At 45.5% G+C, this 27,401-nt stretch overlaps 1 protein-coding gene across 2 annotated transcripts; it reads left to right on the forward strand.

The window, feature by feature from the left end:
* Positions 1–861: 861 nt before the first annotated feature.
* On the forward strand, positions 862–26,779 carry TSC22D2 (TSC22 domain family member 2). 2 transcript variants are annotated; one of them, XM_062499627.1, is made up of 4 exons: positions 862–3,032; positions 16,442–16,513; positions 23,758–23,809; positions 24,568–26,779. In XM_062499627.1, exons 1-4 carry the CDS (start codon positions 1,048–1,050, stop codon positions 24,802–24,804), a joined length of 2,346 nt encoding a protein of 781 aa, XP_062355611.1. In that variant the 5' UTR covers positions 862–1,047; the 3' UTR covers positions 24,805–26,779. The 2 variants fall into 2 exon arrangements, with proteins under 2 accessions (XP_062355611.1, XP_062355612.1); XM_062499628.1 differs by lacking the exon at positions 16,442–16,513.
* The last annotated feature ends 622 nt before the right edge of the window (positions 26,780–27,401 follow it).

A 27,401-nucleotide genomic window follows, 5' to 3' on the forward strand; every position in this document is an offset into this window, starting at 1 on the left:
CTGAACCAGAGCTCTGGGCCCCCAGAGCTCCGTGCTGCGACAAGGCGGGCATGGGGCACAGGGCAGGTCCGACACCGCGGAGCCGCGCCCGGTGCTCCGGGTTCTGTGCTCCGTGCTCCGGGTTCTGTGCTCCGTGCTCCGGGTTCTGTATTCGGTGCTCCGGGTTCCACGCTCCCCGGTCCTGGCGTTGGCCCAACCGCAGCGGGAACCGCGGGCGCTGCCCGGCCCCGCCCGAGGAGGGCGCTCTTTCGCGTTCGCCCGCGCTCCGGCGGCGCCGCGCACTCGCCTCCGGCCGGGGCTGCGCGCGGCCGGGCGCGACCAACCCCCCGGGGGGGGGGGGGGGAAAACTCGGAGTGCGCGGCCATATCCCAACTGTCCCCCGCAGGCCGCGCTCCCCCGCCACCCCCGCGCCGCGCTGCTTTGCGCCGGGCCGCGACGTCACCAGCCGGGGGCGTGGCCACGTCGCTCCCAGGGTGCAGCACACAAGTTGAGCCCCATCTTGGGCGAGAGGAGCCGCGGCCCTACCGCGCTCCGGGAGCTCCGGGGCCGGCGCAGCGCAGCGGGTCCGCCCGCCCGCGGCCGCTGAGCGCCGCTCCCCGGGCCGCCGCGGCGCCGGCACCCCGCCCGCGGCGGGGGATTGCCCGTGGGGCGAGCCCGCGGGCCGGTTGCGAGCAGGATGCGCCTGGCGCTGGTCTCCAGGTAGAGCGCGGAGACAGCGGGGGGAGGGGGGGGGACACGGGGCCGCCTGGGCCTCACCCGGCCAGCGCGGGGCCCCTCGCGCGGGGCGGGCCGCGGGCCCGCTGCTGCGGCCCGCAGGAAGCCGCGGGGCGCTCGGAGCGGCGGCAGGCAGGAGAAGGAGGCCCGGCCGCGGGAAGAGGGCTGCGGGTAGGGAGGAAGAGGAGGAGCCCCGCCGCCCCCCGCCCGCCGCAGGAAGCAGCCGGAGGATGTACCGTAGCGCCGGGGGCCCGGCCGGCACACCGTGACAGCCCGGCCCAGCACCCCGCTCGCCTCGCCGCGGTCGACCGAATCCCTTCCTGCGGAGGAAACATGTCCAAGATGCCGGCCAAGAAGAAGAGCTGCTTCCAGATCACCAGCGTGACCACGGCGCAGGTGGCCAGCAGCATCACCGAGGACACCGAGAGCTTGGACGACCCGGATGAATCCCGCACAGAGGACGTGTCTTCTGAAATCTTTGATGTTTCCCGAACCACCGACTACGGCCCCGAGGATGTCTGCGAGCGGAGCTCCTCCGAAGAGACTCTCAACAACGTGGGCGAGGCCGAAACTCCTAGCAGCGTCTCTCCCAATCTCCTTTTGGACGGGCAGCTGGCTGTGGCTGCCGCTGGGGTGGCTGCAGGCCCCAGCGGGGGGGCTGTGCCCAAAAGTTCAGCCGTACCCCTGCCAACTGTTGCCCCTGGCGCTGTTGTCGGGGGAGGCGGAGGCAGCAGCTCTCAGGCTGCCCTGCCCTCCACAGGGGCTTCTGCACCTGCTGCCCCCGGGACCATGTCTCAGACGGCGGCTGCCGCGTGCAGCTCGCGCTTCAGGGTGATCAAGCTGGACCACGGTACTGGGGAACCCTACAGGCGAGGCCGATGGACGTGTATGGAGTACTATGACCGTGACTCGGACGGTGTTGGTGTTCTGGGCAGGACTGGAGATTGCATTAGGCACAGCAGCACCTTTGAACAGGCTGCTCAAGAGAGAGACAGTGGTCTCGGTGCCACAGGAGGTTCTGTTGTGATCTCGGCTGTGCCGGCGTCAGCCCATGGCCCCGATTCTATAGCTGACAGCTCCCTGGCTGTTGTGTCACAGCTGCTTCAGACAGAGAAAATGAACCAGTCCTCTCTACAGCAACCTAGTTTTGTCATTGGGCAACAGCAGCAGCCACCACAGCCCGTAGGTGGGGCCGTGCCTCAGAGTACTGCTCAGCCTGTGTTTTCTGGGGCTTCGGGAGCAAGTCAGCAAATGATAGTACCACAGCAACCGCAGCCACAGGTAAATCCACAGGGTGTTTCACAGGCTGGACCCAACGGGAAAGGCATGGCACCTCCAAATGTGACAGTAGGGCAGTCAAGCATTCCTGTGGCCCAGCAGCAGGTGCAGCAGGGAAACATACCAGTGACTCAGCCTCAACAATTTGCTTATTCTCAATCTCAGATTCCACCAGTGCATCTACTGCCGACGCAGCCTCCTGGGCAGGCTGAATACATGCAGCACATGACAATTATCCAGTCTCAAGGAGCTATTCAGCAGGCTGCTACAAGCTCTGCTCCAAGTACTGTGGCCTCCAGCCTTCCAGTGGGGCAGGTGACGGGCCAGAACCCGTCACCTGTGGGAGCGGCAGTGCTGGGGGTGTCAGCGCAGCCGGGCGAAGCAGTTGGACAGGGAGCAGGGCTGCTGCAGAGTGGCCAGGCACAAGCGAGCCAGCCTGCCATCCCGCAGCCAGGAGGTGTGGTGCAGCCAGGCCTTGGACATTCGGGGGTTGTGCAACAGAAATCTGTGACTCAGCATCCAATGGGGGGAAGCAGTCAAGTGTCAGGAATACCTGGTGCTCCCCATGCTGTGCTCCCTGGAGTTCAGAGCGTGCCTGCGGCTGTGCCTGGTACAAGTGTGCCTAGTGTGTCCACCACCGCTTCTGTTACTATGCCAAACGTCCCTGTTACGCTGGTGCAGTCCCAGCTGACGAGCCACCCTTCTGTCAGCCGAAGCCCTGGCGCGGTCCAGTCCCAGCATGTCGCACACTCGATGATGCAAGGTGCGCCCGGTGCACCCGCCAGTCTGCCTCAGGCAAACCTCGGACAGTTTCAGACCCAGGCCCAGTCCTTAGTAAGCCAGATTGATGATACTAGAAGAAAATCGGAACCCCTACCTCAGCCACCACTTTCTCTTATAGCTGAAAATAAACCTCTTGTGAAGCCTCCCATTCCAGACACTCTAGCAAATCCTCTTCAGTTACCTGCAAGTACTCCAATGAACAGTCTCGCTAGCTCTGTTTTTGGCATATCCATTCCTGTTGATGGTGATGAAGACAGGTATGAATTATTTTATAATGACATAAAAAGAACTGTATTTTTAGGGGGGGAAAAGTAAACTTTCAAGTTTTTGCCAAGTGGTTTTTGTAAACTCATATTTTCAAGAGATCATGCTGAGGTTCACCTATGTTTTTATTTTAAGGGCACAGACCATAGCAAAGTGTTTAGGCCGGTAGTGAACTGTACTTTTTTTTTGCAGGGTGTGAGCACGATTACTTTTCTCACAAAATGGGTTACAAAGTATCCAGAAAGCTCCTTAATGCATAAATAATAGGACCTCTTCAAAATCAAAGACTGAAAGCTGTCTTTCTGTAGCCAGTGGCTCAGGATGTGGGAAGGGCTGTTCTCTCCTTTTTCCTGAATGCATTATAAAACGTCAGTGACTGGGTTAAAATGATAATGTATTGCAGTGTTAAATCTGTGTGGTGCTATCTCAGGGCTTTTAACTCAGATTCTTGATTTTTATCTTGCTGTGGAGTTAACACTTTATGGGGAAAGTACTTGGACTTAGATGTGGATTTGTGTGCAAATCTCTATGCAGGGAAAGCTCTGCAGACAATGGTCCTTTTTATTGAGAAAACAGACACTACTTGGGCAAAGATGTGGTCACGGTGGGAAGTACAACCTTACAGTGAGTTGTTTTTTTTAATTGGGAAGTAATTTGGAACCGGGAGTTGTAACAGAGGGGTGTGGTGTGAGCAGACTCCTAAGAGGGCCTGAGAGAGGGAGTGGGTATGTGGCTGCTGCTCCATGGACATGTCAGGCTGCTCTGCAGGCCAAAACCACTTGGTTGACTTCTCCGAGGGAAAGAAGAATCAAGCAGTGTTTGAGCACTGAATTTAAGTCCCAGCATTTGCTGTCAAGATTGCTGCAGTTTGGAGGAAGGGAATATATACATGTGTGGTACTTGTTTTTAGAAACAGGCATTAGGCCATTATGAGCAGGTCTTGTGGTGAATTTCTGTGTAGGTCTTCCCTCACCTTGGGACAGCACCAGACATTAAGGTAATGTATTCAGTGTTGTTTTGGGCATGTTTTAGTGAAGCAGCTGTGTCTGGGGTTGGGGTGCAGTGGATGGAGAGAGCACCTCGAAGTGGATGTTTGGAGAGTTCAGGCTGCAGGTTTAATGCAGGCCTGTGCTGGCTGAACCATTGGATGATGCTGTGTCTAAGAAAGTAACTGCTGTGCTTTCCTGCAAGGAAAGCCTGTGCTTTGGAAACTTGTGCTGGTTCTGATTAAAGTGGTAAAGGACTGACAAGAATAAATTTAAAAGTTTAAAATTTACTTGCAGTTTGCCTGCCTTAAGAGGACTGCTAACCTGGCTGACCAAGTGCCTTGTGCAAATAAGGTTAGATTTCAAGCCGGTGGGTTCTTTTCATAGCTCAGTGTTGTTTGAGAAGATGATTTGTCTGGTGTTTAATCGTTCTGTTGATTCAGGAATCAGAAAGAAAAGAATGCATTTTGCATTTGTTTTCCATAGCTTCTAATACTTAATGTAAATTGTGGTAATGAACATGATTATCTGTGGCAAGTGAATTTATTTTGTCTAAAGATAGAGAAAAATTTGTCCTGCTTATTCAAAGTAGGGGCATCTAACCTTGTGTGGCACTCCAGTGAGTAAGTTCTTGGTGCTCTTACCAGAACAGTGATTTTTAAAGTTAGTTTTCTATTTTAGTCCTTGAACTTGCCACCTTGCAGTGGTACTTTCCATGGCATTTGTGTCTAAAGAGACTTTTTCGAGCGCTTTGCCATGAGAATGATGGGTAAGAAATGGAAATGGGGTCTGAATGCAGTGTGCTCTTTGTGACAGGCCATGGTGTGTTCAGGAGAGAAACGAATGTCTGGTTATCAGTGAAGGAGTGTCATTTGTCAGCTTCTGCACTAGGTGATAAAAGTGTGATGTGTGCTGGGTTGTCAGAAAGCCAGGAGCACACGTATGGTGTCAGAGTCTTTCCCAGCTGGGAAGGTGATCCTGGTAAGCCATGAAAGCTTACCTTAAATGGACCTAGACCTCATCCATAATGTAGGAGATAGATACAGAGACAGTAAATCAAAGGTTGTTCTTTGCTTTCCTCAAGCAATAGCCTGACTTCCACTGGCTTCAGACAGAGAAAGGTGAGAATAAAAACCTAGCTGTTTGTTATAGGCTGTTCCACCACTTGGTTTTTATTTGCTTTACTCTCTGAGAAGGCTTTATTGTAAAGTTGTCTCCTGCTTGTCTGCTGTTCTATTCTTGCTCCTGATTTTTTTTTTCCTCTTTCCAGCAATTTAAATTGTGGCACTACTCCCATGGGCTTTGCCTAGCTGCCTTATCTACTGGAATCAATGGTGAAATAGTTAATGAAGACCTTCAAGTGTCATTAATAGGCTGGGGGTTGACACTGATAAAGCTATTAAGGCACAAAGGGAGCTGATACATCATGAGTCATGGTTTGTGCTGGCAGGTCCAGGAAGTCAGCACACAGCTCAGTTCAGAGAGGTTACTTGGTGGTCATAGAAGCTATAAATCTGTGGAAAGAATTTTTCTCTTTGTCTTCCTGACTAAGAATGTGTAACATTCCCAGAAAGGGAGCTCAGTGTGTTGGCAGGTATCTTTTGGCACCTTCAGTTACACTTCAGTATTTGCATGTACTTGAAGCTTCACAGACTTGTGTAGATCATTCTCCTGTAGTCATCTTCTAAAACAGTGGCTCGTTAAAGAGTAGTGTGTAGCTCTCAGTACCCTGGATTTATCTGCTCACCATTCTGAATATGAAGAGGAACTGTTTTAAAGGTAAAATAGTTAAGATGGAAATAATTTGAAAGCAGCATGTCAGCAATACAGTAAACATGATGCAAAAAGTTGGTCAGTTCATGTATTTCTGAAAAACGTTTTATTGTATTACTCCTGTCTTATAGTCTGCTGTGTTAAATCAAGCAACATCTAAGATTGTCAGGGGTGGAGGCGATCTACCCTGACATATAAAGAGACCTGCGTTGACAGATTACTTTCTTCCAAGCCATTGCCCAAAGACTTCTAATTTCCTCTTCCTATAGCCCAGTACACTTTGACAGTGGTCTATAAAAACCTGTTGTTTCTTGCAATGACCTGATGAATAATGAGGAATCAATTAATAGGAAAGTCTTGTCTGCAAGAAGGAGTGGATAGGTAGTCCAAAAAATAAAAAAAACAAACAAAAGCCTTTGGTGTGTCACACCTTCCTTGAAAAGCAAAGCCAGTATTTCAGTTGATGTGCCCAAATTGCTAAGCTCTTAAAAAGGAAAAATTGTTGTGTGAAAGTTATGAAATATTTACAGCATAACACAGTATTATTTTCTTTTCCTCTTTAAATGTGGCTGCAAATAAAGTAACTGCAGTAGTATTAAAGGATGGAGGAACTAGTACTGAGGCAGTGTGAGTATTGCTGCCTCAAACAGAGAGCCTGAAAAATACTAATTGTGTAAAAATGCAATTAGAAAACAAGGTCTCAAAATTGTTCTGACTCTTCTTTTGTTGAAATTCAGCACTAGTACTAATTATTTTGGAGGGAGGGCAGTTAGGGCACCTGAGAGAATTTTGAAATCTGTGTGTTTCGGGTTCTCTGCTTACCCTTATGCCCATGTATACACAGATTTCTAATTGACAAGTGGAATATTTCATCTGGCTTAATAACTTTATTTTGGCTCTTGAGGGAAAAGAAATATGTTGCTTCTGTTAAAAGAATGTTACTGAGAAAGCTTGTTCAAACCTCCTACATGTTTGGCAGACTTTTGGGGTAAAATATTACTAGGGCTGTTGGAAAAGGAGCAGAGTATAGATCATTTTCCAGAGATAACTGACCGGCTTGAACTGTTCCGGCTGTATTCCAGGAACACTGATGAATGGCTGCAATTGTGAGCTGTCAGCTATGGCAGCTGAGCTGCTGAGAACCCGATTGTGCAGGGCTCTCTGCAGCCTGTCTCAGCTCAGCTAAATCACACATTTGTATGGAGCACTAACTGCTGGGGGAACTGTGCCCTTGAGACCATGTTCATTGTGTAAGGACAAAACTGGGCATGGGATCACTTAAGTATTGCCCTAGATGCATATTTTATTGTGCTCCTCAAGAAAAAAGTAAATTTTCTGCCAACACGTACCAGTGCATGATACTTGAATTGCATTAGTTCTCATCATTCTTCACCTTGCTCATAAACTTTGTAGAGGTTGGAGCTGTCCTACAGCTGCAGACTTGTTCTCTGCACTCCTCCTGAAGGTCTGTGTTTGCCAGTGTGTATGGAAGCAGGTGGGAATGAAACCTGGACAGACAGGCTCCAGAGCCTGGAGAGCCTTTGGTTTGACACATAGTTGGAAAACTGAGCTGGAGCTTCTGGGCTGGCCTCTGCAGCTTGAGACAGCAAACGATGATTGGCTGTGTTCACTGCTTGCTGTACTTTCTATAACAAAAATTACCAAAGGCAACTGCAGCACTGCATGAGTTTCTGGCTGGTAGAAAGCCTATCGTGCTGTGCAGTCAGTTTTGGAGTAGTGCAAGATAGCTGAACAAAACTGGTTACTTGTTTGACAGTACTGTTTCCCAGTTTAATTCAAATTCAACATTCAAATGCCTTTGTTAAGGAGGAGTCAATACATTCTTAAAATTAATGAGGTACAACTGTTTCAGATGAGAGAGTTATTAAAAGGAGGGAATGAGGAAAATTGTTGAAAGTTCACAGTGATACTGTTCAGTTTGTTTTAAAGACTGTAGTGACCGGCCTTGACAGGAGAGGTTCCCTCTATCTCATACTCCCAAGTGTTCTGCTCAGCTGCTGGGGGTTTGTTTTTTCCTCATCTCCTATAGAAGAGTGCAGGTGTTCCATAGTTGATTTCTGAATGCTGTCTGTATGGCAGAAAAAACAGCATATGTTTTATGTTTAAACTTACTGTTGAAAGCTGAATATTGAAGTATCTGGATGTTTTGAAAAGTCAGGACTACCAAACTGTTCTCAGACTCCAGAAGGGCTGAAAATCCTCTGAGGCTGCATTTTTATGGGAGGTGCTGATAATTTTTATGACTTCAGGTGACACTGTAGTAAAGGGAAGTTGCTCCCTGTTACTGTACTGGATGTTTGAGTTATCAGCCTGTGGCATGTTAAGGCTGTATTAATTTTCCTGCTTTAAAGCTGGCAATTAGCAGAATCTGTTGCTCAGGAGAAGTACAAACCTTGTTTGTGCTTTATGTCTGCAGTGGAAACTTAGGAAACTTCTGTGAGACTCTTCCTGCTAAAGTACATCTGGTTGGTTCTGTTCAATAAATCTAGATTGTCAGGCACAGGTGTCTGCTTTTATTCCTGTATTTGACAAAGTATAAAGATAGAAGTATTTATAGTAACTGCTAAAGCCACTGTCTTCTGAGAAGATTCTCCAGACCTAGGAGGTCACTTGCAGTGCAGAGTAAGGTTGTACTTTCACTCATCTGGAAAATTAATCTATCTTTAAACTTCACACTTCATAAATACAAATGTATATTAAGTGCCAGGAAATCTTTGCCTTATGGGATAATCTGTTTTTACTCAGGCAGGGCAGGTGAGTTACTTGGTCACGTGAAGGACAGCTGGATGTTTGTCTTGATGTTCTTTGTCAAGCAAAGCAAAATTAGTCCAAGAGTGTGTATATCTGTTCTCCCTTTGAAGCTGTGAAGGATGCATTTGGATTGTGACAGCTTGTTTGAGTGCTTTTGTCAGTGCAGAGAGAGGGCAGAAGTATTAATTAGTGCCCTGGAGAGGTGTCAGCTGTCTGTGGCACTGACAGCTGCCAGGTTCGTCTGGTGCACACCAAAGGTTCCAGGCTGCCCTGGGCATCTGGGCACAGCCCTCGCTGCAGGTGTGCCCTCGCTGCACCTGCTGGACTTTGCCTTGTGCAGCCCAGGGCAGCATTCACCCCGGCAGGGAGGGCAGAGTCCTGACCCCTGTGTCTGGGAGGAGGTCGGTGTGGCAGCTGTGTCAAGTGTAGATTGGATGGGATAGGAGATGAGAGAGTGCTTTCAGTGAAGTGTCTGAAGCTTTTGTGCCCATCTCAAGCAGATTTAATGTCCAGTACAGGGTGGGATGGTCAGAAATGAGGCTTAAAAAGCCCTGCTTGCTTCTCCATCAGGTTACTTCGGCTATTTTTGTAGGGATGTAGATGAGGACTCCTGGGAATGTCTCCTATGTAGAACACTCTTTGGTGTGTGCAAGGCCTCTAAATATCTTGACCAACCCTACAAATGCATTTTTAAAAATACTTGTTCTGTAAACGAAGTGGTGAGCACTCACTGACGGCACAGGCTGGCCTGAAACTTGAGTGGTAGAGGCTTTGTAAATGGTGTGGGAAGGCAGACAGATTTATAATATACTGTGTAAATAACCATGCCATACATGGCCTAGGATCTAATACCTTTTTTTTAAAGCTAAGTGTAATTTGAAACATTTGCTCGTAGATGTATTCCTGACCATTATCACATGAGGACAGGTGGGATTTGTCTGAGACTGCTTGAAGCTATTTTATCCATTCTTTTTTTCCCCCCACAGATACTGAAGTATTTTGTTGTCAAAATACCAGGAGCCATTTGTATTTATAGATGACTGAAATAGCTGAAAGTGTTGTCACTGCAATTTAGTGGGAGAAAAAAAATATCTGTGTGTTTTTTATTTGAGGATGAGGATTCAAGCCCTGTTCCAGTATGCAGGGCCACTTTCACCAGAAATTACAGGCAGCTTTACCTTCATGACTGTGTTGGAAAAAAATCAGGTGTTGTGGGCATCACAGGCAGCAGGAGCCTGATCAGCTTCAATAACATGTTCATATATACAAATACATGCTTTTTCTTTACCAGCCATGTTGTATGATAGTCAGTATTTTTGAGGAAGTTTGCAGATTTTTGGATCTATAATGCAATACTAGCAAATGTGGATCTTTTTATTTCAGAAATGCTGAATTTAGTATTTGGCTCCCTCCTTTATACCGGTTTATCAGGGTATGGTGGGTAGGAGCACTCCAAGCTTGCTATCTTGAATGGGATCATTTACAGGAGAATATCATGGCATAGTGGTATTCTTTGGCAGATATCAGTAGGTGCTGAAGGGCTCCATCCCCTGTGAAGTGTAGTTCAAGGTGTTTGTTGAGACCATAGGTGTTATTTTCAATAAGACTTTTTTTTTTTTTTTTTTTTTAGCTTGTCTCAGTTCATTCAAATGTAGACAATATTGGTGAGTTTTTCTGTGGTTTCTTGAAAGCTACTTGATAGAGACAAGAATCCCTGGCTGGATCAGGCAGACTTTCTGCCTTGCTGCTATCAGCTTGTAATTGATAAGTTTGTCTCTGAAAATGTGATTTGTTGTAGATTTCTTTTGCCTGGAAGCCAAGCTGTGTATCATGTGAACTGCTTTGTTCTGTGTCCTCCCTCCAAGAGCTTCATGAAGGTTGACTATATTCAGTGAGAAGACAAATCATTAGTACAAGAAACCTTACGCTTGTTACATGTTTTGATTTAAGAACAGGAGCGCTCAGATTAGTCCTCACAGAGTTTGTAAGATGATGTAATTAAGGTTCAGCCTGACTGACAGCCTTGACAGAAGAGCTGTGCTTCATTAGCAGGTGGTGTTAATCAAGGCATCTGTGGCAGTGCTGTTTGGGACAGGAGTAGCACAGAGCCTTGCGTACTGGCTGGGACAGGTGTTGAGCATGAAAAGGGTCATGCCTAGAGCCTGGAAACCAAAAAGCTGTTGTGACTGCAGATGAGTGCAGCACTCCTGAGGCTTGGGGACCAATCTGTGGGACCCAAGAGAGCTGCCCTCCAGAGGTTTGAGCTGCAGCTGTTGAAATGAGGAATAAGAAGATACTTAGAAGATTGTTGTGTTCTTTCTATGATTAATATCAAATAGTCATACTGGAATTCACTATTTGAGCTCTTCAGCAATAATATATGATTATTACCCAGTGCAGTTAATAATGAAATATCTTTAATTATTTTTCTTACTTCTTAAAATCATATGTAAAATGAGTGATAGCATTGGTAGGGGTTGAAAAATACTCCTGGTGTTGTTTTTAAGTACTCAAGCCCACCCAGAGCAAGGGAAGGTCGATGCCAATGTTTCAACAGAGCAGGCAAGTGATCAGTGAAATGCGTCTGCCAGACTTTGTACTCTGTGTATTTGAGACAGTTCTCTGCATTTCCTTCTCCTTAGAGACTTCTAGTCTAGTCACTGCAGGAAGTTATTTGCCAAAATCTTCTTTTGAGAGCAAAGTGAAGAAGTATGGGCTACTGCTTTTGGCTTTTCCAGTGAAGATCAGCTCCCTGCAGTGTGCTTTGTGTATGCTGTTACAATCTTTTTATTTTGTAGTAGCCTGTGAAATCCCTTTAGATCTGTTCTGGTATTTGAGAGCCACTGTCCCAAAAACTGTGGTGTAGGTTGGTCATTGAGTCAGCCTTTCTTATCTGTAGATAGAATGCGCCTAAAACTTAGTGTTAAAGTTTTTGAGTTCTTGCTGGTATTTTAGCGTATATATAACAAGTATAATGGCTTTAAGGAACTTGGTGAACAGAATATGCAATTCAGCACATCACTTCAGACCTTGAGATGTTGTCTTCCTTAATTCTGCATTGACTTCCCCACATTTAGTCCATCAGTTTTCTCCTGCAAAGCTTTGTGCTCCACTTGCTGTTCTGTACATTGAGTCTTATGAAAGAAAACTGATTCAAAGTTGAGCTGCTTTAAATAGAAGGTACTAAAAATAAAGTGAAATATCTTTTAAAAGGAGAAGGATGGAGAAGGAATTTTGTTACTAGTGTAAACATCAACTCAAAAGGCCATAAACTGTGCTGTGAGTTCCCTGATAAACGATGACCAAGTGATCAAGTCCCTCATCCTGATCCCCAGATAAACCCTGCCAAGTGCTGTAATTTTGAGACCAGCTGTAATCAGTCCCCATTGCAGGTCATAGTCAGTACCCCAGTAAACAGTCTTTTTTGGGGGAGCACTGAGAACTGGAAACTACTTTGGGTTTGAAACACTTCTGGCTGAAGGTACATCCAGTTTTTTTTTTGGTTTTTTTTTTTGGAACTTCAGACACTGAGGAGGGATTAATTTATTGTCCTTTAGTGCACAAACACATCCATGTATGGTGACAGTTCTGTTGAGCTCACTCTGCATGCTTACCTTACTATTGGGCCTCTTACCTGTTCAGTAGTAATTGTGATGTTAAAAAGGGCTGAATATGTTTGTTTGCTGATTCCCTCCTCAAGGTATCTTTGAATCACTTCTTTCTCCAAGTTCCACTAGTGTACTTTGATAAATGTGACCGAAGAACACTTTCTTTGGGCAAAATGCTCAGGTCCTCTATCTCTGTGCACAGGATGGGAACTGGAAGATTGCTATTGACTTCCCCATCCTACTGTTGCATTACTGCATGATTAATGATCTTACTTCTAGGATCAGGTAGGCATATATCCTTCTGGAGAGCTGGTATCCAAACCTAGCCATGGAATTGAAGCTAGGGGCTCAGGCTGAATGAAGCAAGATTTCAGTTATTCTCTGTACATCCTGTGTAGAGGTTTGACACCCTTGCAAGGCTTTTATTTATTAAATTCTTTTTAGATTCTTTTCTGTGGAATTGCAGTCAGCTGCTCATGTTTTGTACTTGTGCAGCCAATTATTGCTGCCAGAGCTTACTGCTTCCCCCTTATCCTTATTGAATTGCACCCTTTTTATTTCAGACCGTTGCTCCAATTGGGCAAGATCTTCTTGAATTCTGTTCCTGCTATTTGGAGTGCTTGCAGATCATCTGCAGGTGTAGAGATTGTCTGTACTCACTGCCCAAATAATGGATTAAAGTATCCCATAACACACTTGGAGGAGCCCTGGGAGAGCACTGATGAATGAATGATCCTTCCAGGGAACCCTGGGGAGCCATGTGCACAGAGTAGTTGCCAGTGGTGGACTGGCTTAGTATGAGCTGAGCTCTTACCAACAGAAATATCATGAAAGGTGGCATTAAAAGCTCAACTCATTTTATGACATGGTCACATCTCCTGTGGCTTTCTGTATGAGACCTGTCAGTGTTCTCAGAAGGAATTTTGGCTGAAGTGAGCTTCTGTAGAGGTCACCCATTTGTGCTTGGTGCTGTCTGGGTAATAAATACATGCTTCTGTTCTTGTTTGGTCTTCCGTAGAAGAATTGAGCATGGATTGTCTGACCTGTTGTTTGCGTGTTCTTCAAAGACAGGTGCTTAGGCCATTTGAATGTTTAGTATCATTCCTATTCTCAAACCTAAAGAAAGTAACTCCGTGAGGTTGAGAGGGAACTGTCTGAAGTGCTATTTAGGGAAAAAATGCTCTATTTTTTTAATGTATTTTTCATGTGTTGTTCCTGTTGTTGCCCTCAATTACTGAGGTTGGTCACTAGTTTGAAGACTGAAACTTGTTCGTGAACAATGATGTTACTATTTCTTTCAAAAGAGGTAGCTGTAAAAAGGCATCTGTGTGGCAGCCGCTGTACATGGGGCTGATACCCAGTCCAAAGCCAGCATCATTGCTTGAACCAAAAGGCATTTTTCTGTATTTTGATAATTTGCCAGCTTTCACAGGCATGGTTTCTAGTAAACAGAGCTTTCAGGGATGAGGTTTGTATTTGGCATATTGTCCTGATGATTGGCAGTGGGAGGATACGCTTCTAGCTGTGACCTGAGACTTGGGATGAGGTCTAACCTTCCCTTTTAAAGGAACAGGTGGATCTCCTGAGCATTCAGAGAACAAATAAGTTCTTCTTTAAATTTGGATCAAATTTTCTGTTACATGAAAACTATTCTTAGAAACCAGAGCATGGGAGTAAATTGTGAATATTGGCATTTATGAGCTTTTAAAGGACATTAATGCAGTATGTATTGTAGGACTTGTTTATAGAGACATGGAGGCATTTTTGGCCACTTGAGACCCACTTTGAACGTTTAAGTGAACTAAGCTAGTTGTCTGTCATAGTCTGGGAACGAAATTCAACCCGTGTACCCTTGGGGATACCTGGTCTCTGTCGCCAGAGATAGAGGAGGAGAAGTTCTGGAGTACCTTCTGTGGATGGGCAAGTGGTTGCTTTTTCTCTGGGTCAGTATCTGGGACATTCCTGTCCTGTCTGGCTCTGGGTTCCACTGTGTCAGTCTGCCAAGGACTGGGACTGAGTCCTGACCTCAGAGCTGGCAGTCTGCCAGGGAGGAGACACAGGCAATCTGCTCTTGTGGTCCAGGCTGGCCCTGCATTCTCTTAGGGCGCTCAGGAGGATGTGTGGGGCTCCAGCTGTGGCACAGCAGCAGCAGGCTAGGTTTTACTGCTCCTGTAAGCTCTTTTCTCAGTTGTTTCTGCAAACAGGCATTTTAGGCATTCTCTAACCTCTCACTTTTTCTCATGGTTGAACCAGATGCCTTAGCAGGCTGAAACTCAGTCATATTCGTTCAGATCTGCATGTGAGGCATCATTCATGCTGCCTCTTTGGATTTGCTTTTCCTGTTTAGGATACACACACCCCCATTAATTATTTTTAAAATATATAGCTATGGAGTAGAAAAGGTTCTCTTGTCTGAAGTAATGCAAAAGCAATTTCAACAGTAGGGGTTACAAATGAGAATCTAATAAGGAAAGTTTTTCCCGATCTTTTCAGATGCTTGCTTAAGAATAATACAAAAATACAGAGCTTAGAGGGTACCAATATAAAAATAGACTATATGAATATATGCTGTATGGTTGTAAACCATTTTTTATACCTAGAAGTAGCAACACGGCTTTACATCCTACAAGTAAATTTGTCTTGGAAGTTTCTATTTTCAGCCTCATTCTGTGGAAGGGACTGTACATGCTCCTGACAGCTACATTAGAAAGAAGAGGCTGGGCTTTCCTTTCAGCAAAGGAGTGCTCTCTTGATCTGCAGATGCCAATTGTTTTCCACATGTGAAGTCCTATTACACAAATGTCCTTTAGCTATTGTGTTGCTCTTCCTGTAATTACTTGTTGTATGCAGTGCTTCTTAGGAAAATGTGGATGTGACCAGCATAGGAGGAGGGTGTTTATCAGTTTCCATCAAGCAACTTCTGTAACAGGCTTTTAAGCTAAATTCCAGACTCGTGTGAATTTTTTTTTTTTTTTGAAGGTGGGAAAAGGAGTGACAGACACTTTAAACTCAGATACTTCCTGATCATTGCTGTTACACAAATACCAGTATTCTTGCAAGATTTTTGGTATACACCTGCCATACGAATTGAATTATTTCTGGTTTTGTGATGTTTTTGTTTTATGTAATTTTTACTTTGTAGTAATTGTACTTCTGTTGGAATAAAGTAACTTGAAGACAGTTGTTTGTAGAAATATTCTTGCCATAAACTTAGAAAAGGGATTGATACCTGTGCTTCCAATGTTGATATAAACTTCTCATTTTAAAACTGGTTCTAAAAGGAATTTGAACTGGCGCTTGCATTTCTGAAGATTTTTCAGCAGTGTTTTATTTGTCTCTAGGGCTGGTATAGCTCTGCCGACATGAGGATGAGCAGTATGAGGAAGGGAGTTTCTGACCTTCAGGGTAACACTGCTGCAGGCACTGGCAGCAGAGAGCTGGGTGCTCCATCCAGTGTGTAGGGTACAACAAACGTTCAGAGCAGGCTTTGGAGAAGTGAGATTTGCTAATGGCACTGTCAGTGTGGCTGCCATGGAGGGGCTGGGGCCGGGGTCAGACTGCCCCAGGGCTCTGGCACTGCTGTTGGCATGTGTAAAGTTCTCAGCAAGGCTCCTGAGCTCTGCTGTGCATGGCCAGGGACTCCTCCTGCCCATGCCCTGTCACACCTCGGGAAGGGGAAGTGGGAAGGTGACTGAGAGGTGCTGACATAGGTAGTTGATATTCCATTTTTCAATCCTTCCTGGATCTCTTCTTCAGTTGTAACTTGATCTGTCGTAGTTTGAATGTGGCATACTGAGCTGTGACTTCCAGATCCCCTTGGCGGAATCATCTGGTTTGAGTGTAAAGCAGGGAGTTAGGTAGGATGGAAACACAGGGTACTGTATGCAGAGGTAGTTTGGGACGTACCAAAAATGGGAAAGGTGTCTCTTGGGTTTAGGTATGTTTGGCATTAGGGTGGTGGTCAGCTAAACTATAAAGCATTGCCAGCAGGACAGGAGATGTCTCACTGTTGGCCTTACAGTCTCATCTTTGTACAGGAGCAGCTGGATATAGCCTGAAAATCCATAGGGCTGGAGAATTACTCTTTTGTTTTGGATCCTTATGTCCTTAATGCAAACCCATAGAAACAGTAGGGCCTTTCAGACATTAGTTTAACCTGTCTGGACAACTAATTCACTTTGTAATGCTGGTTGAATTAAGAGAGTTGGTATTTTTGTTATGTACCTATTTTCAATATGTCTGTCTGATTCTTGGATCTCATAGGAATCCGTCAACTGCATTCTACCAAGCGTTCCATTTCAACAAGTTACAGGAGTCAAAGGCCACCTGGGATAGGTATGGATGCTTGAGTATGGAATGCATACATGCTGAGGTATGCATGAACTGCTTTGCTCTATGCAAGTTTCTCATTGTTTTTGTTTGCACAGAACTGCTGCCTGTGTTCAGAACTCCATACTGGGCTTCTGTAGTTTGAGGAGGTGAAAGTGGTCATGGAAGTGAAGTATTTGTTCTGAAACATAGAACTGAACTCTAAAATATGACATGGCTTTTTTTCTTCCTCCTTCCACCATGCATGTATCATACATGATGCGTAAGCTCAAGAGTTTAATGCTAGTTAGCTCCTTGCTTACTTTTGCCAAAATATTTACAGTTTCCTTTTCCAAAAGAGGAAACTATTTGGCATTGAGTCCTGTATCAGAAAACACATTGTGAAAATACTACATTTAAACACAATTTTGGCAAAGTTAAGATATTTCTATCTTTAAACCAGGAAAATAAGCTTTCTGGTTTACTTTCATTCTGCTCAAGTAAAGCTGGATGGGGAGCATAGGTGAACTGTGACAAGGACAAAGTCAATCATCAAAGTTAGCATTGAACTCATGGTGAGAAACTGCAGTGAAGTGCAACAGAGTCTTATCTGGCATGGATAGGACTTGAGAGAGGTGCATTACTAATTCATCACTAGCTGCAAACTGTTTCTTTCCTATGCTTTAATGATTTTGAAAGATTTTTTTTTTTTTGCATTAAGCAAAAGTCAAAATCCTAGTGATGATGTGATTTAATGCCTTGTGCTGCTCTGGCTTGTCAAAACTTCTGCTTAACAAGCTGTGTAGAATGTAAATTTTGTTTGGCTGTTGAGGTATTGATAACCATTTCGTCACTGTACTGGCTGTGTTTGACTTGAAAGGCTTCTAAACTTGCACAGCTCAACTGAATCCTTTAAAGTTTGCTTGGCACCCCTTTGTATACTGCACAATGATGAAGGTTATAAGTAATGCTGAGTGTCCTGCTCTTTTTAAAAAAATATTTTGTATTGCTGGGATGCTGGCGTTAAACTTAGTTTCAAAGCACATCTTCCTTTTTCAGCAGAAAGTTGGACAAAATTATGTTTTTTTGCTTTAAGCTCTGGATTATACCACTTCCCTGTATTTATGGAACAGAGTTGGTATTCAGGTTTCAAGGACTTAGTTATTTCACTGGAACAAACTTCAGGGCTTAGAATAGACATTTGGTTTGTAGACCAAAAGGTCACTTTGTGGTCTAGCTGTTTATCTGTTTTTATGCCTCAAAATAACTCTTTAAGATGAGGAATCTAATTAGAAAAACCCTAAAATCAAATAATGAATTGAGATGGAGGCTTCACAGATCTGAGGTTTATGTATAATGCCTGAAGCAAGTGCTGGAAATGTGGGATATAGAAGAACATTAAATTCAGGTAGAAGAATGTAAATGGTTGCCTTTAAAATAACCTTGCATCTTTGTCAGTGAACACTTAGTGGTAAAAACAAGCGTTTGTGAGAATGTAGAATGAAAATAATCTAGATTGATGCATGTTTTGAATTTATAATCCATTCAGATTCTGAAGTATTTGACAAGATTTTTCAGGTTTTGCATTTATACCCCAGTTACTGGATTTTAAGGTCACATTAGGCAGCTTTCCTTCACTGGATGACTGAAACTGAGAAGCTTGCAGCTATAAACTTCCAGTAGAAGCTAGTGGGGGAATGCCAGGGCCATCAATGAGAGTGCAGCTGGTTCTGGGAGCTCATGGGATGGGGCTGGAACAGGAACATGGTCTGGGGCTTCCTTTTGTCATCTCTGGTTTGGGAAAGAAAAATCACTGCTGTGGAAACAATAATCTCATGCACACTGCAGAGCACCAGGACTGTGAGTCTGCTGGCTGTGAACTCTTAATTACATTTTGCAGCTCTTTTCAAATGACTTTGTGAACCTGAGGGGCCTGACTTAGGAGACTTCAGTGTAAACAGAAAATCTTTCTGTGTAATTCTAGTATTTTTTCTAAGAAATATGGATTATTTCCCTATTGAGTAGCGTTCCCCTCTGGGGACCTGCTGAAGTCAGCAGAGCTAGCTAGCCACAGGATACTGCAATAGAGAGCAAAAGATTGCTGAATTGCTCCAGTGAATAGAAACTCTTATATTTTTCACTAACTTGCTGTGACAGGAAGAGTGAGCTGTGCTGGTTACACTCAAACCAGTAAGTGTTAGGGAGATGCTGGTTGTTACTGACACATTAGCAGCAATGTTGTGCACAGTGCTCACATAGGTGCTGCTGAGGGCACAATCTCATGTGTTGGTCTTTTCAACTGATGTGGTTTAAGAAGGGGAATAGTGGCTTCTTGGTATACTCGTGTGAGTCTGGGTGATTGCACAGGAAAGGTGCTGTACCTGCTTTAGGTGATACATTTTATGTGCCTGAAAAGCAAGAAAACTCCTGCCTTCTGGGAGTCTTTTGAGGAGTAACTTAGTGTCAAGAAATTCCTTGGGATAGTAGTGTACAGATAATCATTAATACAGCTGAACATAAAATGTTTTTATTACTGGCTGAAAAGGTTCAGAATTATCTTACATCATCCAGTCAGTAGGATTTCAGTCTCATTTTGGTGTGAAACACTATTACCTAGTCTAGTGCTTGACTGTGCCGAAGTAGGCTCTGTATAACTCATTCCCAGTGTATCCAGCATTGGCATGAAATACACATAGTACTGAGGTCTGTGAAATATCTAAAAATGAACCACTGTGCTTTTTTTAAGCATACAGAATGAATTAAACTGCAATTACCTTTGAAGTTTGGTTCTTAGTCTTCTTTACCTAGATTTTGAGGTGAATTTTGAAATTCAGAGTGTGTGTCTTAGGATGATAGTTGTATCTAATGACATTAATGGTGAAAACACCGCACTGAGTGCAGTTGCACTTTCTGGATTAATAATTGAAATGGGTCTTGGTGCCCGTGAATAGGAGGTGATGTTGAAGGTTAAATTTTCCTGTGGCCATTTGCAAGTTTAACACTAAGACATTAACTTTTTTTCTATGAAAAGCAGAAAAGACCTTGGTGTTGTGCAAGCAAGTGCTTCTCAGCAGTAACAAACACCATTTTCAGTGCAGATCCAGAGCACAGCCCCATACCACCTACAGTGGAGAAAATTACGTCTAGCCCAGCCCAAGGGAGCACATTATCTGCCCTTTATTCCATGCTGTTCACCTCATGCTCAGATCACATACTGTCCAGCACTGCCCCCTTAACCCTTCCCATGCTTTGCTCTAACACATGGGTGTCATTGCTGTGGTCTGCTGCACTGCTGGGTCCTTTCCACAGGGTCAGTCCTTGAGGAACAGGCTGCTTCAGATCCTTCCAGCACACCTGCTCCAGTGTGGGCTCTAATTCCACTGAGCCACAGGTTGTGCCAGGAGTGTGTTCCAGGGCAGGCTTCCAGGGCATCAGGGCCTCCTTCTCCAGCCACCTGCCCCAGTGCTGGGTTCTGCAGGAGCTGCAGCTCCGTCTCTGCTGCCCCTCTGCTCAGTGCACAGCTCACAGCTCAGTCCTGGCTGGAGCTGCAAGCCTGCCTGGCAGGTGCCCAGGGCAGTGCTGCCACGCCAGCCCAGGCACATGACAGTGCCTGTTATCAAGTGTTCCAGGTATGGCACTGAGGTGATAAGAGCAGTGTGGCAGCAGTGAGAGCAGAAGGTGGTCACTAATGAGCAATGGGCTCTAACAGACTCAGGAAAGCAAGCTCACGGCAAGCACAGGAGCTTGCAGGCAGTAGCTGCACAGGAGGAGCAGCTATCCATTCAATCTAGAGCATCCCAGCCAAACCTGTCCTTACCTCAAACCCTTCCAACCCCATGCTGCGTGCCAAAAAGAGCTGTCCTGGTTTAATCCTGCCGGCACCAAGTCCCATGCAGCCACTCGCTCACCTTCCCTCCTCCCAAAAGAGGAAAAGTGAGAGAACTTGTCAGTTGATATAAAGAAAGTTTAATAGGTAAAGCAAAAGCCACTGAGATTTTTTTAAACCATTGAAATGAGGATTTCTCAGACAAAATTTTAAGTTTTGTCTACCTGGTGTCTAAGATAGGAAAACATTGGGTTTATCATCCATCTCTGGAAATGACAGTCTGTGCTTGGGGGCGTCTTTGATGTTTTTGCTGACTGTAAATCTTGGTGTGTACCTTATGGGCTTCAGTGTGAACTTGGTGTACCAATATAGCAGTTCTTTTGGGTAGAGCCTTCATTGACATGACCTTAACTGGGAAGTCCCAGTCAAAATGAAGTGTGTCCTGTCCAGTGGATATGTTTGATACTTTGTGGGCTGCAGAAGCTCAGTGTGGGCTGGGGGTTTTGCTGTTAAAACCAAATATTACGTGCCTAAAGCACCCCTTCATCTGCCCTGTGGTACTTGATGTGGATTTTTTTTCAGTTTTGACGATAATTGTCAGACTTCTGTAGCTCTTGAAGCAATCAGTAATTGGTCTTTTTTTACAAGAGCTAAATGGTGTCTTTTCCTCTTCTAATTCCAGGATTTGCAAATTGAGGCATTGGTTCTACAGTGGATGGTGTACTCAGAGAATTTGTCAGACTCTCCCCATTCAGTCATCCAAAAAGACTTATTTAAGAGATATTTTGGGTTTCTTCCTGACCTTTTCATAAGGATTGGATTATGCTTAAACGTGTCCTTCTGCAGCCAATTTTTGTGCAAAATGGAATTTGATGTCAGGAGTTTAGGATTTGAGAAGAGTACAAAATTTTAAGATTTGGCAGCACATTTGGAGTTTCCCGTGAGAGTAGCTGTCACTGGAGAGCTCTGCTCATGAATGTCCACAGGTACTGCTTGGTGTTGGGAGCACTGTCAGATGAATAAAGAACAAAATCATGTGGGAATTGTGCTACTATAACATCTAATTCTCTTCTGCTTTTAGAAAGTGACATGAGGTATAGTCAGCTGGTTTTATCCTGATGGCAAGCTGGGGCACCCTGTGTCAGTGTGGAGCTTCTCCTGGGTGGGTGAGTGGGGTCTGTGTGGAGCCAGCCCCTGCCTGCTGAAGGTGGGAGGGGTGCTGTGTGTACAGGGAGCAGGGCTGCAGTCCAGGCTCAGCATTTCAGCCTCAGTGCAGCTGCTCTGGGGGTGGGGGCAGCCAGAATGAGACAAAGTAGTGTATAAAGTAGTGCATGAAGCTCCTTACAGCTTTCAGCACCATTGGTGTCGTGTCAGGTGTGGGGGGTTGGTAAAGCAGTGGTGTCCTTGGCTCATTGCAGTCGCACTGGCAGGGAGGGGCAATTCCTACAGCCACCCACAGGCAGAGGGGTGCTCAGAGCACAGGGTACACACAGGAAAGGTGCTGCCTCTGCACTGCAGCTCCTGGGGAGCCTGAGCAAGGCTGCCTGGGGTTCTCATGGATGCCTTGACTGCCTTTACTTGGACTGATGTGGTGGGGTTTATTTTGTTAAATGATCACATTACAAAATAGCTGAAGCAGGGATAGAAGAACCAAGTTCCAATCTCAAGTTTTACTAGATAGGTATTGACAAAAGTTGTACAATTGTGCTGCAAAGATGAGGAAGTAGATCCCACTGCCACGTGTGGTGTTTGCTTTAATTGTTCTCCTCTTGTTACCTCTTCAGAGCTGCTCATCTGACCTGTAGAGTGGTGTCCATGAAGGACTGAGGGAGGACATGGACTCTTGGGGATTTTGTGGTTCATGAACAGACAGATACTTCTGACAGTGCCAGATGACTCTGATGCACATAATTCAATGTGGAAAGGAATACTTCCCTTGGCATGAGTTATAAATAGCTTTTGTTCTGAGGAGGTTTACCATAGATAGGGTTTGAAAGAGGCTTAGAAGACAGTAGGAGTCTGCAACAAATTTCTTCTGGAATGGGTGTTCAGCACTTTTTGTTTGGGTTTTAAGATTTAAGTAGAAATAGAGGCTCAGTTACTCCCTCAGTCTGCAGACTTGATGCCCTCAGCTTGTAAAAGCCCAGTGCTGGTACTGACAGTTCTGTGGGAGCCTTTAAAATTGACTTCTCTGACCAGTATCACTGTTCAGGAGTGGAGCCCTGTTTCACATCTGTGGCTAGTACTGCTGAGCACATTGCCACGCTCTTTGTAAAAAGCCTTGAATGGGTTTTTTTATTAACACTTGGTTTTGGCGAGTTTTCCAGTGTGACTGCAGCCCTTGCATTTCCCCTTGTTAACTCTACTGAACGTGGCTGCACTCTGCTGATAGGCACGTCCATGGCTGGGATGTTATCAGCAGCTCTCACCGGTGGGGTTGGCACAGTCCAGGAACTTCCATCTGTATCACACTGGGGCTGGCTGAGACACAGGACCCTTGAGAGCCAGGCTGGGAGGCTGATGTGGAGGGGCTGCTGCGAGCCTGGGGATAGCCCAGCTCCTGTCTGAGCAGAGAAACCAGAGTCTGGGGGAGAGCAGGACCCCTGGCCTGATGCAATGTCAGCTGCAGAGCTGAGAGTGAGGGCTGGCTTGTGTGCCTGGGCACGGTGCGTGCCTGTGCCTTGAGCTCTGTGCAAACAGGCCCTGGCTACTAAAGGCTGGATTTCTGTCACGCGGGACTCAGGTGCAGTTTGGGATCCTGTTGGCACAGTAAATACTCCTCACAGTGTGCTGAGGGGTGCTGGTGGCCATTGTGCACCAGCATGTCTGTGGAACAAGCCTGGCCCTGGCTGTGACCCTGGGCTTGTGAGCTGTCAGCATCCAGGGAGAATTCACTGGGAGCTGGGAAGTGGCCGCAGGGCTCAGGGCTGTGCCTGGCCCTCCTGTTGGCTGCTGCCATAGGCTGCAGGGGCAGTACTGAGCCACGAGCTCCTTACCTGGCAGGTGGACTCAAGTGAATCCAGAGAACAAGTATTGTGACAGGATTTTTTCCTCATTGCTTTATAAAAAACAGTTTGGAAGAAATAATGCTAGTGGTAAAAATCCCATTAACATCTCATGAGTTCTTGGTTTCTTTCCTCAGTGAAGACAGCTGGAAAATGAGGCCAGGAATCAAAGCAGTTGATTTAGCGTTTATTCCAATGCATTTTTATGGTTATGGGTGTCATAAGCCCCATATGAAAAGATATTAACTGAAGGAGCAGTGTTTCTTGTGAGTCACAACTGTACTGGGCAACTGGGTGGGGTGAGGGGGAGTGGGTTTGAGTGAATTCTTGACTCTAAGCTTCAGCCTTCCAGTGACAGCATGATGCAGGAGCCCTGGCGGGTGCAGTGTTACCTGAATGATACAATTACACTCACTGAGTTTTCTCTTTGTACTTAACAGTGCCTCTGGTGCAAGTGTTGTTGCCATTGACAACAAAATAGAACAGGCAATGGTAAGTAAAATACAAGTTGTTATTTCTAATAGGATTCATGTGCTTCATCACTGAACATAAGTTTCCTGCTGTATTGTATTTCTGTGAGGCTGTTATAGCCCTCCAGGTGGGACAGACTGAGAACATCAATTGAAAACAGGATTTTCTGTATCAACTGTGAATGACCACAAACCATTATTGCTTTTACTGTTGGCCCAGAAATGTTTTTCAATTAATTTTCTTACAAATTGCTGTGAACAAGATGATTGAACATGAAGGAGTGCTGAAAATATAAAGCATATTTCATTCTGTTTCTCTAGCCAAGTTGATTACTTGTTTTTCTGAAGGGTCAGGTATGCTATCCTTAGCATGCTGCTCAGCTTCAGTTAGAGCTGTAGGATTTTTGCTTCTGATGATACAAAAGTTTTCTTGTTGATTTGGTTCTCATACACCTCAGTGACTGGGCCTGTGTACCACAGACCATACCCCCAAGTCACAGCATCAGAGCTGGTGCTTTCCTTCTGAGGAGCTGGGACATCATTCTCATCCACATCACTGAAGTGACCGGAGCGCTGGAGACAAAGCTTTTGGTAGCAGGCCCAGTTCACAAAAGGGCTGGGTGGTTTGTGCCCAAAGGCTGATTTATTAATGAATTTTTGGTGATGAGTGCTTTGTTTTTCCAGGCTCACTGCAGTGAAAGCAGTAGCATTAAATCCTGGGGGCTGGGGTGAAGGAAGCTGTTCTCTCCCGTGGTGTAACTGTCCGCTTGTTCTTCGCAGGATCTAGTGAAAAGCCATTTGATGTACGCAGTGAGAGAAGAAGTGGAAGTCCTGAAGGAGCAAATAAAAGAATTAGTTGAAAGAAACTCTTTACTTGAACGAGAAAATGCACTGTTAAAATCCCTGTCCAACAACGATCAGTTATCCCAGCTGTCCAGCCAGCAGGCCCCCAGCAGCAGCTCACAGGCGCAGCCCCCGCCCGCACAGCCCCCGCAGCCCAACGTGTCCTCGGCGTGAGCCCGGGGCCACCGGGGCTCCCGAGCCAGCAGCCGTGCTTCTCTTGTGTGTTTGGCCTTCTCAGTATTAGACAATCATCCTCGCAGAGCTGTCCCCGCTGTGGCCGCATGCCGGAGGTGTCCGAGCGTCCTCGCTGCTCACGGGAGGTGGCAGCGGAGCCCTGGAGCCCGGGGCCTGCCTTGGCTCTCAGAGCTCGGCTGGCTCTCGAGGTTCCCATTGCTCCTGGGCTGCTCTGAGCCTTGCTGTCTGGTAAAGAGCAACAGTTCCTCTTCAGAGCCACTGTTCTTTTCATATAAGTAACATTTGCCTATGTTAGTTTCATTTATTTGTTTTATTTATTACAGGGCTGCTATTTTCATAATGTACATGAACAATGTCACAGAACTTTTGAATTTTTTTTTATAAATGTCTGTATGGGTAAAATGATAGATGGGATTGTGTTAATAGATACAATGTCTAGGCAATAATTGAACAAAGAATCCTGGCATATTTCTAACACTAATGGCAGTTGACCTTTGGTATTTATTTACGGTAGTAAAGATCCAGCTTGAATGTAAATTTTGTATAGAGTGTAAGTATGAAGACCATAGTGCATCTGTACAGGTAGTCACCAGTCCTTGTGATATAATAAATAAGTGATGGGCTATTTTGATGAAGAAAACTTTGCTCATTTCTGTTTCTACTTTCTAATAGAGAGAAAGGGGCCATGATTCCTCTGCTTTTTGACATTTCGTTTTTGGTTTGGTTTTTTGGGTGGGAATAAAAAGCTGTGAAATTGTTCAACCTACTTTGTAACCAAAGAAGCAAAGCTGTATAATTGAGTTGGTTGTTGGTTTTCCTTTTGTTTTTCTTTCTTTTTTTAATTTTATAATGCACATTCTTTATGTATTTTTTATTTAGTGTTTTCTCATTCACAACTTTCTTTGCCGTTTCGCATGATCTGCATGACCTGTAATCTTTGAACCACTTCCTTACCTCATGTTTTTATCCAGCACTCTTAGTGTAATATGTACTAGTCTGTGAACAATGTCAATAAAGAGAAAGAACAGCTGGTGTTGGTGGAGCTAAGCTAGTGTGCTAGGCACTAGTTGTTAAAACAAATAAATGAAGTGAGCCATCTTTTGTTCATTTAAAATGGTGTTTTGAATTTCGTATGCAGAAAACGTTTTGTTACATTGCAGATTTAATGTATTTAATAAATGCAACATGCAGATTAAAATGCAGTGTATACTGAGTATTTAAATTAAAAATGTACATTTCATAAATACAGTTTCAGGAAAGACCATAATTTGTGTAAACTAATGCAGTGTGTCAAATTGATGTACAAATATATATATATTTTAACACATTTTCTGAAATTAAACCAGTTTTGTTGAATTTTTTGGCTGTAGATGTTGTTGCAGTATGATTAAATTCTGTAGGTCTTCTCTGAACAAAATGGAGGAATGCAGAATCAGTGAGGCAGTAACAGACCAGTGCCAAGGTTACTACTTCTCATTCAACAGACTGGTTTCTTCTGTTCTAGGAGAAGCATCTCCTGATGCTGTCAGTGGCTGCTTTAGGGGTTTAGGTTTGCACTGATAGCTCTAAATAAACATCTGGACCTGCTGAGTTACTGCTGTGAATGTCTGCTTCAGGACCTGAACCCTGCGCAGCTCTAACTCTGCTCAGGTTTATGTCCAAGGTAAAACAGAAGAAATGCTGGAAATGGAAGTTTTGGTGTTTTCAGATCTCAAAGAAGTGTCCATTTCCCAGAAACTGAGAAGCATCTCCTCTTCCTGGTAAGCATCAGTTCAGCACAGTTCAAACAAACCAGGTATTGTGTGCTTATTAGAAAGTTCTCACTGAAGTAACACCAAAATGATCTTTTCCACTGGGTGTGGATTGCTGTTTTCTGCCTGCTGCACCCCTGTGCTGTGAGCACTGCTGGGAGACCTCAGTGCACACAGATTAAAAAGCCAAATATTCCAGTAGCTATGTGTGTTTCCAGTGTGATCAGGGGTTTGCTCCAGCTGTACAGTGAGGATGATGATGGTGAAGTAAGAGGAAAAAGGGACAAACTGGGGACTTCTGGGAACAAGAGTCCCTCAGGTGAGTAGCTGATTAAAACTTCTATGGCGGATGAACTGACAGGTACAGTGTACTTTGGAGTGAAACGGAGACATCTGAAGCTGACGCTGGTGATGACTGTTTCTGTGCTGGGAGCAGAGGGGCACTGAGCCCATGAGGACAGTCCTGGGCAGCTCTGCACCCCTCGGAAGGGCTGTTCCTGTGTGTGGGAGGTGTGAGGCACAGTGACATGCGCATCCTTCGCACCGGGGTGCTGCAGGGACCCTTCCCCCTCGAGCAGGGACCCTTCCCCGGCCGTGGCGCAGCGGGACCTGCCGTGCCCGTGGCGGCCGCGCGGTGGCGCTGTGGGGCGGGGCGGGGCTTTCCCTTTCTCTTTCCCGGTCCCGTTCCCGGTCCCGTCTCTTCAGACCGGTTCCGTGTCGCTCGGGCCCTCGCAGCTCCCACCTGGCTCAGGAGCTGTTCCCTCCCCACGAGGTCGTTCCTGGGGACGGGGGGGTGGCTCCTGCCGCTGCCGGGTCCCCTCGCGT

The sequence above is a fragment of the Cinclus cinclus genome, chromosome 10 (genome assembly GCF_963662255.1).
Source record: "Cinclus cinclus chromosome 10, bCinCin1.1, whole genome shotgun sequence".
Classification (NCBI taxonomy): Eukaryota; Metazoa; Chordata; class Aves; order Passeriformes; family Cinclidae; genus Cinclus; species Cinclus cinclus.